This window comes from Cyanistes caeruleus, chromosome 6 (genome assembly GCF_971803275.1).
Source record: "Cyanistes caeruleus chromosome 6, bCyaCae1.hap1.1, whole genome shotgun sequence".
In the NCBI taxonomy this organism is placed as follows: Eukaryota; Metazoa; Chordata; class Aves; order Passeriformes; family Paridae; genus Cyanistes; species Cyanistes caeruleus.
The window spans coordinates 43,951,726-43,963,737 of record NC_141706.1 but is presented as its reverse complement, the minus strand read 5'-3'; the positions used below and the strand labels follow the sequence as shown (position 1 = coordinate 43,963,737).

Sequence of the window (12,012 nt, the reverse complement as noted above, 5' to 3'; positions counted from 1 at the left end):
ATGCTTTATCCTTAAAGCAAGCATTAACAACTTTGAATAGTGCTTACCTATAAGCTTCCTGCTCTTAAAGGTGGAATTGGAAATCAACTAACCCCTGCTTAGTGGGAAGAAGAAGCCGTACTAATTCTGAAAGTAGAATCTGCTTTAAAAGAGGGACATTCTTAAAATGCATGTTTAGCAATTTTGATTTTTAAATTTCTGTTAATTAGCAGGGTTTTGTTCATTTGTTACATTTTGTTTTGAAAATGTCTTGATGCGTTCTTTACTATAAATGGTTGTTCATTTGTTTTTAGCTAATAGAGAGGACATGAGTCAAAAGCTGCACCCTATTGATAGTGATATTGGCAGTAGCAATACAAATGTTCCTGACCTCATGGATGAATTTATAGCTGAGAGACTCCGCAGTGGTAATGCACTGGTAAGCCTTTAAGCTTGCTGTATTTCAATACTTAAGTCTCCATATATGTGTAAACCCGTCAATGATATGATAAATCAGTTCACCAAAAAGTGTTTCTCTGGCTTTTATGAATCAGAATTAAGAATATTGCTTACTTATTCCTTGTCTTTGGCATAGATTCTTGACATTTTATATAATTTGTGTTTTCATATCTGTTAAATCTTCATCATGGAAACAGTGCAGAAGTTACTGTCAGATGAATAGTCTCATTGAATTAAACAGTCTTAATTGCACCTCTAAAGAATCTGTACATAGACCCTTTCAGAATACTACTTTAAATGTAAATTTGCAATCCTCTGCATAGTATGTAATTGAGTAACATACTGTAGTACAGTACTGTTCTCTACAGGTATAGTCAGTGCAACAGACTACAAAACTACTCTCAAATATATGTATTTTTCCTTGATTTTTTTTATTTCACTTCCAAGTGTTGAATAATTTCCTGCAAATAGTGCTCTGCTAATCCTGGATTAGCAGAAACTACTTTCCATTTGCTTTATTCCTACACTTCTCCAAAAGTGTCATGTTGTTTGGAACGGCATTCGTAATAAGAAATTTTAATCCGTTTTAAATTAAGAATTTCTGGTTACTGTTGAATTCTTACAGAAGGTGACAACTGATTTGAAGAGATATGCCCTTACTACCTTAATAAAACTTATAATAAACTTATAATAAAACTACCTTACCCCCTTAATAAAAGGGAAAATACTAAAAAAAGTAAAATAAATAAACTAAAAACTAAATTTAGTTAAATAAACTAAAAAAAAGTTGCAAATTAAGAATAGAATGGGTAATAATTTATAGTGTTTCAAAATTGTTTAGTTCTTTTTTCTTAAAAGCTTTCAAGGTCATTTGAAGAAATGCTCCTGTAATAAACACTCCTCTAGAAAATTGTCAGTAAGGAGTTGGTGATAATAAGGGACAGAAGAAGATTCTTCGAAGTTATTTTGAAAATTGTTTATTTATCATCTTTTATAAATGTCAAGAGAGGATCTGTCTGTCTATGTGTATACTTTTTTTTCTCTTTCGTATTGAACTCATGTTTATGAAACTTGATTGCTGGCACAAAGTATTCTTGTTAGTAATACAAGTAAGTTACACAACAAAATGCTATACTTGCAGTCTATCAGAAAGGTTAACTTAGTCTGAAAATTAATGAAACAGCTATCATCACAGCTCATTCCAGAAGAGAGAAAGGGAGGGATTACTCTTTGTTTTGAGAATTGATACTTTCCTCAGGTAGCAGAAAAGAGCTGAGATAAGTTTGAGTAAATATTCTGAAATTTCCACCATTTTTTAAATTAGAAGACAACAACAGACATGCCTTCTTTAAACAGTACCAACTTACTAAGATTAAGTTTAGATTGCTATATGTATTGAATGCTAAAACCATATGATGAAAATGTTATTAGTCTGAGTTAACCTAAAATTAGTAGTAGAGTAGGAAAAGAATACAGAACTGACTGGGCCTAGTGTCATAATGCATACAAAGTAGAAAATGGCTTTTCTACTTTGATATCTCTTCCCTCTCAAGCAAACAGTGCTGTCTGTAGAAAAAAATGCCTTAAAGGCTTCAAATAGACCACTTACTTGTAAATGAGCAAATCTGCATGCCTTACTTCTGCTGTGTGTAATCATTTGTGCTCCAAACCAGTACCAAAGTGGTGTTTTAATCATAGGAAGATTAATGTGTGAATTAGTAAATCAATTTGCTCCTTCTATAAATTAAGTTTTTGATTATAGTATGGTGGCCTATTGGCCATTGTGTCTGAAACCAAGGTTAACAAGTTTTCTTCAGTTATTTAGAGTGTAATACACTTCGTAACTATTTTTCTCTCTCATGTCTTGCCTACCATGTGGCCCATGCTACTCTGAATCCTAGCCTTTTATGAAGTGTGTCCAAAAATCCACTGTGCTAATAAAATTTGTATGTATGAATTTCTGTGACTGCACGGGCTCTTCATTTGGGGTTTGGAAAATTTTGGTATTTAGAATTATGGCAATTTCTGGTTTAGGTACTTAAGAACTGTTTGTTACATCCTGAGTTCAGCAAATGTGGGATTGCTTTTTCCCATTTTATGTAAGTAAGCCATCCAGGATTATAAGATAATTTATGTATCTTCAATATTTAGAATGTGACAAGAAGAGGAAGCAGCCCTGGCAGCCTGGAAGTTCCTAAAGATCTTCCTGATATATTGAACAAGCAGAATCAAATGCGTCCTGTAGATGACCCAGGCGTGCCTTCCGAGTGGACGTCACCCGCCAGCGCGGGCAGCAGTGACCTCATCAGCTCAGACAGCCACTCTGACTCCTTCAGCGCCTTCCAGTACGACAGCCGCAAATTTGAAAGCAAGTATATTTTCCCAAAAGTAATAATGTTTTTGATTAATGTATTGCATTAATCAAAAATTGCATTCCTTTGTTTCATTTGTTGTTTTTTTTTTCTTCCCCCCAGATAAAGTTGTATGCCAGCAGTTTTCTGTAGAGAGAGATTATTTTGATTTTCCATTGAGATCGTGAGCAAGTTAATGGAGCAAGAAAAGTTCTTACAAGAGGCTATTGTTTTTTTCAGTATACCAAAACAAAAGAGCACTGGAATGCTACTATGCAAAGAGGAGAACATAAATGAACAGAAGTTAGAAAGTAATATTGTCTCCTCTGTGGAGCGTATCCATCTGTTTTGCACAAAATATAAAAATTATAGCTTATTTATTTTGGCAATCATTTTGATTGTTTTGAAAAAAAATAGGTAAAGCTTAAGAAAAGGCTTCTGATATTTTTACAGTGATCTTTTATGTAGCTATAGATTAATCAAGATATTAAGTGTAATATGGTAACATTGGTGTGCTTTGTTTAATAACATAATGCTTTTCATTCATTTTATTTATCCTTTACCACCCTTGTTTATCAGAAGGGGTCTATATGAATTATGGAATTATTCATTATTCATGGAATAGGAATTATGACATCATGTGTAACACAAGATAAAAATAATATTTATATAGTATAATTTTTGGAAGAAATGACAATTTTCATGTATGTCTTCATTATGCAAATAAGTCATGGCATTTAAACCTACATTTCAGCTTGACATTTTTTTTTGTTAGTGTTAAGGATAACATTTGTTAGAGTATCATTTGCTGTAATATTTTTAGTTTGAAGTTAGTTCTTTTACAACAAGCTTGAATATTTCTTCCAGCTTGTAAATTTTACAAATAAATTCCTTCATGCATGATTCCATTATTTTTGTGTTACTCAGCTGTAAATTCACTTACAGCAACTAAGCAGATTACAGACATCCAACAAGAATGTCTTCTGCAGACATCAAGTCACGGGTTTATGACAGGAAAGTGAATATTCATAATAGTCAATACTTTCTGCTGTGGTATTTTATTTAAATTTTGCAGCAGTGTTCTAGTAGCATAGAAGATGCATATTCAAGGTTTCTGTTTAGTTTGGAGGTCCTGGGCCTCTGGGGTTTTTTCATACTAGTGGTATTTTTATGTTGTAAGTTAATACGACAATATTTCCTCATACAGATTTCAGCTTTGGCACTGAGGCAGGGACACCAGCTTCTACTGATGTTGATGCAATTTCAGGACAGCAACAAAGTGCCGAGGAACAAGAAGTGGCCAGTCTAACTACACTCCACATAGATTCAGAAACAAGTAGTCTCAATCAGCAACCATTGTCTGCTGAAGCTGCAACTATTACTGGTAAAGTAGATTAAAAAAAAAAAGTATTTATTTCAGAAATCTTTTACCCATCCTGAAGAATGCAACTTCCAGCTTCTGCCAAGAATCTATATATTCTGTTTAAAATTATTCTTTTATTTCAATTACTTTTGATTGCTATTGAAAAGTAATGTGTGAAACAACATAAGTGGAAGAATGTAAGGAAGTTTTTGCTTTAGAAGGTTTTCACAGTGCTCATTCAAACCAGTGTATCACACTGAAGTTTCTTGGCATTCCTTTATATGCATCCATCTTAATATCTCTTTATATTGTCTGTTTTCTAACTGAGAGGTTTTATTATGCAAAATGTTAGTTATTTGGCCATGTAACATCATTTTCCATTTGTATAACTGAAAAGTGATGCAGTTAACCAAAACTCAGTGGGCTCCTGTCTGAAAGAGAGAATGCTTCTCTATGAATGATCTGAAAGAATGGTCTTTTGCCAGGTTTTGTACTTGAGAATTAAAGATGTCCATTTTCATACTTCTTGTTCCATAGCTGTTATATTCTACCATTCCTCTTACAACCCTAGTTTTAACAAGTAACAAGTTGCAACAATTATCTATATTTCTGTGAAAGCTTATACCTACATATTGTGTCTTGTTCTCTGTTAGAAATCAAGCACTGCATTTTCAGAGATATGGAAAGATACCTTTACTTCCTCTGCCATAATTTCCACTTACTAAAAGTGCCCTTCTGCTGAGGGAACCATGGCATTAGCTTTCATGGACATTGTTGTTCAACTTGCTCCACAGTGTTCATCTTGACTTGTGTTCTCTTTATTTTTCTCTTTTCTGTGTGCTTGTTGAAAGTCTTTGCTGTACATCTGTTCTTTTTCTGTTTGTTTGTATGTTTTTATGTTAAAAACTTCATTACTGTTTGGTATTTTTGTCCAAGTGTACACTATAATTGAATTGATAAGATTGCAATTAGTGACTAAGTTGTCCATTGAGAGATACTGTGGTTAACCCTTCTTGCTTGAAGCACTGTTTTAGAGAAGCAGCTCTTACGTGTCACATGCATTTAGCTGGGTTTCCTGATTAAACAATACTTACAAAATTATTTTGTCTGTCTCCGACTGTTCCATGCACCCAACAATATCAGAGCCTATTGTCTAATTTTTGCTAAATTGACATAGAAGAAAACAGAAGGATGTTATTTTCTTAGATGTTTTGTGAAAGATAGGCAGCTATCTAGTGAAAATTGCATGTATGCAGACTCTCATGATGGAAGCTGCAATGTGAATTTCACTATATTAGATGCCAGCAAATCAATGCAGAAACTCAGCCTCAGAACACACTCATAATAAGTGTTTAGTGGTTCTTCTCATCAGAAAACTACTCTTTCTAAATCTGAAGGGTTTTGGAAGAATAATTTCTTTTTAGTATATGGGCATTACATCATATTCTAAGTAAATGATAAAATTTGCTATTGACTACTGTTTACTAGTCCTAGAAGAAGTTGTACCCATGTAAGTCTTAGAGTTGGATCCACATATGCTAGAGTATCTTTTAATGACAGACTCCTGTAGTCCTGCAAATTTTCCATAATTGTTTCTGTCCATTCTCTTCTATCATATGAAGATCTCTTTCCCTCCTTCCTCTGCTCCCTGCCTTCCCTGCCTGCTCTTTCTTTCCATCTCATTCACTTTCTTTCCCTCTCTATCTTGCTCTCTCTCAATTTCTGTCTTCCCCATCACTCTTTCTCTTTTTTTGAACTACATTCATCTCTCCCCAACTAATCAGCAGAATGGAAATTAAATAAGAAAATACTTCTTTGAACATCTTTGAAGGGTGTATTTTACTTTATCTCTGCAAGTATATGGGGAACTAGTGGTCAGTAGCCGGAATAGATTGTTACCAGTCATATGAAACAAATCTGTGTGAAGCAGTAGCATCCCTCTATCCTGCACAGAGGTGTTGATTTAAATTGATAGTAAAACCTTCATTGTCTTAGCCATTTAAAGGAAATAGAGAGCTTTGCAGTTTAACAACATAATGAAGATTGTTTACTGCAATTTCTATTCTGATAACAGTGATAACATTTTCTCTCAAGTTCTTTAAATAATTTGTTCTCTTTATTAGAAAGAACACTTCTCTCAAATGAGAAATGTTCTTCAATTATTCTCACAATAATTTGGGAAAATTGCTGTTTAAAAGACTCACTTTTCAATTGCTGTCCTAAAGTTCACTTTATCACTAATACTGAACTTTAGACATAATATTTTTGTATGCCTGTTACATTTATTGAAGAATTAAAATTAATATGAATTCTTCCATTTTAACATGTGCTAATGTGTAGAAAAGTCTGTGGTAAATACTTGTTCTCTTTTCGTCCACCGTGTGACTGTTCTGGCTAAACCCAGCTATTGATAAGGTTCTTTAGACAAATTCAGGATGTGAAACGTAAGGTAGTACATAAGAAAAATACAACTACTTACTGCCTTTCCACAGATAACACAGTAGAGAACACATAATTGCCTAGAGAGATTGCTCAGAGACTATCACAGAAAAATGCCTTTGTAGCACTGTCTTTTAGACACTTGCGATTTCCTGTTTTAGAGGAAATAACACTCCTCTAACTATACAGAACTTTCCCATATGGATTTTCTCAGCTTAATCAGTAGAAAAACACCAAAGGTTATCAGTTAATGGTTTGAGTTTATATTTGTAAATGAGCATGAACATCTATAATCCTGGAAAAGCATTTCTTCCAGGAAAATTTTTGTTTGAACATTTTGCTAGAGAGAAATTTAGGTGAGGTAATGTGATGAGAAATTTGGCTGGTTCAAAACACTGAAAGTGCTGCAAAACAAACCCGTTTCAAATTATTTGGACCTAAAATAGAGGTCTGCTAGTCCACCTACCTGTCTGATTTTGATGTTCATCTTTCAGCTTTTCTGCATGTACTTTGTTTTCTTTCAGAACACCACTCACAGGAAGATCTTACTGTTTTATATCTTTTCTTGGCTCAATTTGATACATAAAAGCAGCTCAGTTTTCTGTTCATGCTGTATTTAGACAACATTTCAATAGCTCAAGAGAATAGAAAAGACTTTTAAAGTAACTGTTAAAAATTGCATTTGCAGGGTCTGAAAGTGCTTCTCCAATCCAATCTGCTCTTGGATCTCGATCACAGACACCCTCTCCTGCCACTCTTCACGCAGACCATATTGAGCAGAAGGATCTGCAGCTGGATGAGAAGCTCCACCACTCTGTTTTACAGACACCAGATGACCTAGGCAATATCTGGAATAGAAAATACAAACCTGTTCTTTCTTTCTTTCCTTCTTTCTAATGCAACGTAGTGAAGTAGCTAGTATCACATGAGTTGTAACAATCCTGTAGAAAGCTATTTCATCTGCACTTCAAAAAAAATTTAATTACAGTGATTTCTTTTAAAAGCAAACAAAAACCTTTTGCATTTTAACCTGCATTTCATTGGAATTTTTAGCAGTGGATTAATAGTCCACATATTTATAATTGTTCTTTTAGCTTCTTAGAATTGTGGCAGCTTAATCTAGCATGTGGTCCTATCATGGACTATTTTATCATTGATGTACAAATAATATGACATAATTTCAGAAATCTTATCATTTCTCCTTGCAAGTCTGGTTTGTTTCCCTTTCATATTTAAACCAATTTGTAATTATGTCAACTATCTTAGCTATCAAATTCTAAGATATGTTTTCTTTGTAAATACAATGTGAACATTTCTCTCACATTTGGTCTCACAGAAACAAAAGATTGTCTGCAATGGCTTCAGAGCCATTTCTTGCCTAGTGATGGACAGAAAGATCATTCTGCTTTGTACTTTAAAATCTACAGCCTAGAAACAAGTAGTATCTCTACCACTGTGTGGCCCAGAAGTTCAAAAGAAGAAGCTATGTGATTAGGCTGAATTCAAATTTAATTTTGATTTGGTATGCTGGTGGGATACTCGAGATTTTCAGAAGATCCCAGCAAATTAAACGCCTGAGGGGGTAGAAAGAAGATTCTGAATGCCTGCTGCTCTCAAACTGGCTCATTATCTAGGTTTTTGTGGCTGTTTAGGGAGTTAAGCATGACCTGAGTAGACTTGAGCCATCATAATCTATTGAAGGTTTCTTTATATGGACAGTCTAGATAAATCATCTTCTGCCTAAAAAAGAATGTTTATTCATATAGCACGGATGTGTGGAAAGAGCTACGTGGGTGTTAAGACTGTGGTGATAAGTTACTGAATGTTGGCTCTCCACTGATACAAATTTACTGTTTAAAGGACAATAGCTATAGACAAGTTTAGTAACACTTTTCTCTTTTACTTGCAATAACACGCTTTCTTAGTAAATTCTAAGAAAAATAGTCTTTTTGTTTTATTAGGAAAAACGTGAAGTTGAAAGATAAGTTTCTTTGAGAGCAGGCAGGTGGAGTTCTGGAGATTCATTGACTTCAAAGAATGTAAGAAAATACTTACAGAAGGAGTGGCCTTACTAGGTCCATCAGATTTGTATTAGAGCTCCAGCAGTGACCTTAAATGTTATTTAATGAAAGAATATACGAAACAGGGCAATTCTTCCTCTACAGAATTTATAATAGACAAAGCTTAACATATATAATGTTGAGGTGGCTGAAGGGGTAAAAAACAGCTTATTCTGAAAGCCCAATCATTCTGTTTTAAGAAGACTGTGTATTTAATAGTCGTCTCAGAACTTTTCCTTTTCTGGAGAGGTAGATCTCACTATACTTTCTTCTGTTACAGAAACTAGTGAATTCCCCTCAGAATGTTGCAGTGTGATGGCTGGGGGAACCCTTACGGGATGGCATGCAGATGTTGCTACAGTGATGTGGAGGAGGATGCTAGGAATTCTGGGAGATGTCAACAGCATCATGGATCCAGAGATTCATGCCCAGGTTTTTGATTATCTGTGTGAACTGTGGCAGAATCTGGCCAAGGTAAAAGAACTGAACCTTTTCTCCAACCTGATGTGTTTGGGCAGGATTTTCAAAAAGAAAAAAACATTAACTTATATATTTCCCTTAAATAATTCTCTTTCTGTTTTGTTTTTAATAATTGTAGATAAGAGACAATCTTGGTATTTCAACAGACAACCTAACTTCACCATCTCCCCCAGTTTTAATTCCACCACTGAGAATTCTAACACCGTGGCTCTTCAAGGTAAATTTGAACTCTAAACTGTGAAACAGAAATAAAAGTTAACGTAAGTGTAAAAGAGTTTTTAAAGTAATTTTTTTTATTTAAGAATATTAAATACTGTTTTAAAATTGTAGGCAACAATGCTGACTGATAAATACAAACAAGGAAAGCTACATGCTTATAAGCTTATTTGTAAGACAATGAAACGAAGACAAGATGTTTCTCCAAACAGGGATTTTTTAACTCATTTCTACAATATAATGCACTGTGGACTTCTTCATGTTGATCAAGTAAGTTAATTATAAAATTCAAGATAATGTAAATGTCATGACTGAAAATAAAATTCTCTTCTCAAAAATGCTCAATGTATTTTCATCTGAGTAATTTAACTTTGTTTTTGAAATTAGTGCTGTGACTAATACTTTCTCTAAGAAGAAAACTTTGATAAATGATCCTCATGTTCTTGGTTATATTCAGAAATGCTTTTTCTGTAGTCCATTTCAAGCAAATATGAGGGCAGAAAAGGTACTCTCTCATTTTTTAGTGATTGTATGTTATAGATTGAAGTATGCAAGAAAGAGAAGGAAGCAGATCTCTCTAAAGTCCACTGTTCTTCTTACTCCCTGATGCAACGGTTTATCTAGTAAATTGAGCTCACTGCATTGGAGGACTTCGTTTCTACAACAAGTATAGGAGCTAGCAAACTGAGATGTACTGAGCATATCTAATCAGTAGGAGTAGACCTTTTTCATAGGTTTTGATATCAAGAAGTCTGAAAATACTGTATGGCTTAAATACTTTTTAAAGGTTGGCAGAAGTGTAAAAAAGTTGGGTTTGTGAACTTCTTTGAGGAATGATTATGGGCGTGGGAAGATCAAAGGTTCAAACAACCCAGTTTTCTTTAACAGGGAAGAATAGAGCTAGTCCAAAATTATTCCAGAGATGATTGTGGATAGAACAGATCTCTAGTTTCTGTCCTCTGACAACCATTAATGCTGCTTTTCTTGCTGGATTGAAATCCTCCTATGATATACTGCCATTTAGTCGGATATTACTACTAGTGGAGAATTTTTCAAAGGAGATAAGGCAGGGGGTGGAGGTACCTATCTGTAGACATGGAAATTTTTTTTATAATTAAAGTGTTTTATACATTTTCAAGTACTTTCGAAAAAATTTCATCATGTACAATGATTTTTGAAAGTGACTCACTAAGTCTACAAGAACGTCATATGCTGTGCTGATTAACTTACATACCAGAGATGTTACTAAACACTTCATTAGCTTTCTTTAAGTTTTGGTTCCATATGGGTATATGTAAGAGGCTAATACCTTTTCTGAAGTTATAGTCAGGCAATACTTGTTAGAGAGAATCAAGCAGTTGTTAAAGCTGGTTATCTTACTATATCTCTTCTGTATCTTTTCAAATGAATGGTTAATCAGTTACAGAACTCTTAAAAGCTGACTGTAAATTAATATATGAACTATTTTCCAAGCTTAAATTGATCGATAATATACCAAGTTTACTTACATTAATATGAGTATACTTAAGGAATTTATCTTTTTGTGCTACTCTTCTCTCACTAATGAGTGTCTTACTGGCCACAATGAGTTTTCTTTCTCACATTTTTACTTTCTACCTTTGATAAATGCCTGCCTTTTTTCATTCATTTTTCGTCTTGATTCGTGTTGATACTCTTCCTTTTTTCCCTTTTCCTTCTGCGAGGATATTGTCAATACAATCATCAAGCACTGCTCTCCTCAGTTCTTTTCACTTGGTTTGCCTGGTGCTACCATGCTTATTATGGATTTCATTGTAGCAGCAGGAAGAGTGGCTGCTTCTTCTTTCCTCAATGTAAGTATTCATCAGTTAATTCTCATTTATGAGTGAGGAAGAATTTGAGAGAATACTGAGCAGTATATTTTTCCTTGACTAGGGTGTTAAATTGATCCCAGAATTCAATGTAGTGGTTATCAAATACAGATAATGTTAGTGATTTATTCTAGAGTACTACACATGCCTCTCCAGAAAATATGTGAAGAATGCAAAAATTACTGTTGAAGCAAATTACTTATTTTGGAGTTACAAAAAATGTTACTGCCATTTTTCTGTTCTTGAAGATGTTTTAAGTAAATGTCCATTTTGACTGTGATGTCATTAAAAAATGTACTTATTCCTCCATATCTCTGCTATGGAATGACTTTTATGATCAGGCTTGAGAACTCAAATGTGCTAGTGTTTGCACTATTTGGATTTTTTTTCACATTTCTGATTTTGTTACACAGGCAAGTTCAGCCTTATATAGTAATACTGATGTGATTACCTAGTTGCTATTGGCCATGCATATTATACTCTCTCAAATCCCCCATAGTCTCCTCCAGCTGTCTGTGAATTGTGACTGTTTCTCCCATCAATCCTTCTCCAACCAGTTATGAAGTGCAGCCTCCCTTCAGGTACTATCTGAAGCCTCTGTCAACCTTCTACACTGTAGCCTTTCCTGTTCAGTGATGCCTCAGTAGTTTTCCACATCCTGGTCAATTAGCAGAACTTAAGGCCTGAGCCCAGTTGGCAGCTCAGTCATTTGTAGTCCTAACAATGCTTCTGCCTCCTTTTGACTGTCTTGGAAAATGAGAGCAGGGGTGTGCATGGGTAACAATCCAAAGAGCTTCGGTCTCTGTTTACTCAAC

General features: G+C 34.4%; 1 protein-coding gene across 15 annotated transcripts in view; it reads left to right on the top strand.

Annotated features, from left to right (window-relative positions):
* Nucleotides 1–12,012, top strand: part of RALGAPA1 (Ral GTPase activating protein catalytic subunit alpha 1) — a 132,032-nt gene that overhangs the window by 49,281 nt on the left and 70,739 nt on the right. For all 15 annotated transcript variants that reach the window (XM_023927881.2, XM_086894106.1, XM_086894107.1 and 12 more), the window contains 8 exons: nucleotides 294–418; nucleotides 2,590–2,806; nucleotides 3,997–4,173; nucleotides 7,280–7,432; nucleotides 8,932–9,125; nucleotides 9,250–9,348; nucleotides 9,462–9,617; nucleotides 11,051–11,179. In XM_023927881.2, the coding sequence (XP_023783649.1) occupies nucleotides 294–418; nucleotides 2,590–2,806; nucleotides 3,997–4,173; nucleotides 7,280–7,432; nucleotides 8,932–9,125; nucleotides 9,250–9,348; nucleotides 9,462–9,617; nucleotides 11,051–11,179 (1,250 nt within the window). The remainder of the gene's footprint in view (nucleotides 1–293; nucleotides 419–2,589; nucleotides 2,807–3,996; nucleotides 4,174–7,279; nucleotides 7,433–8,931; nucleotides 9,126–9,249; nucleotides 9,349–9,461; nucleotides 9,618–11,050; nucleotides 11,180–12,012) is intronic.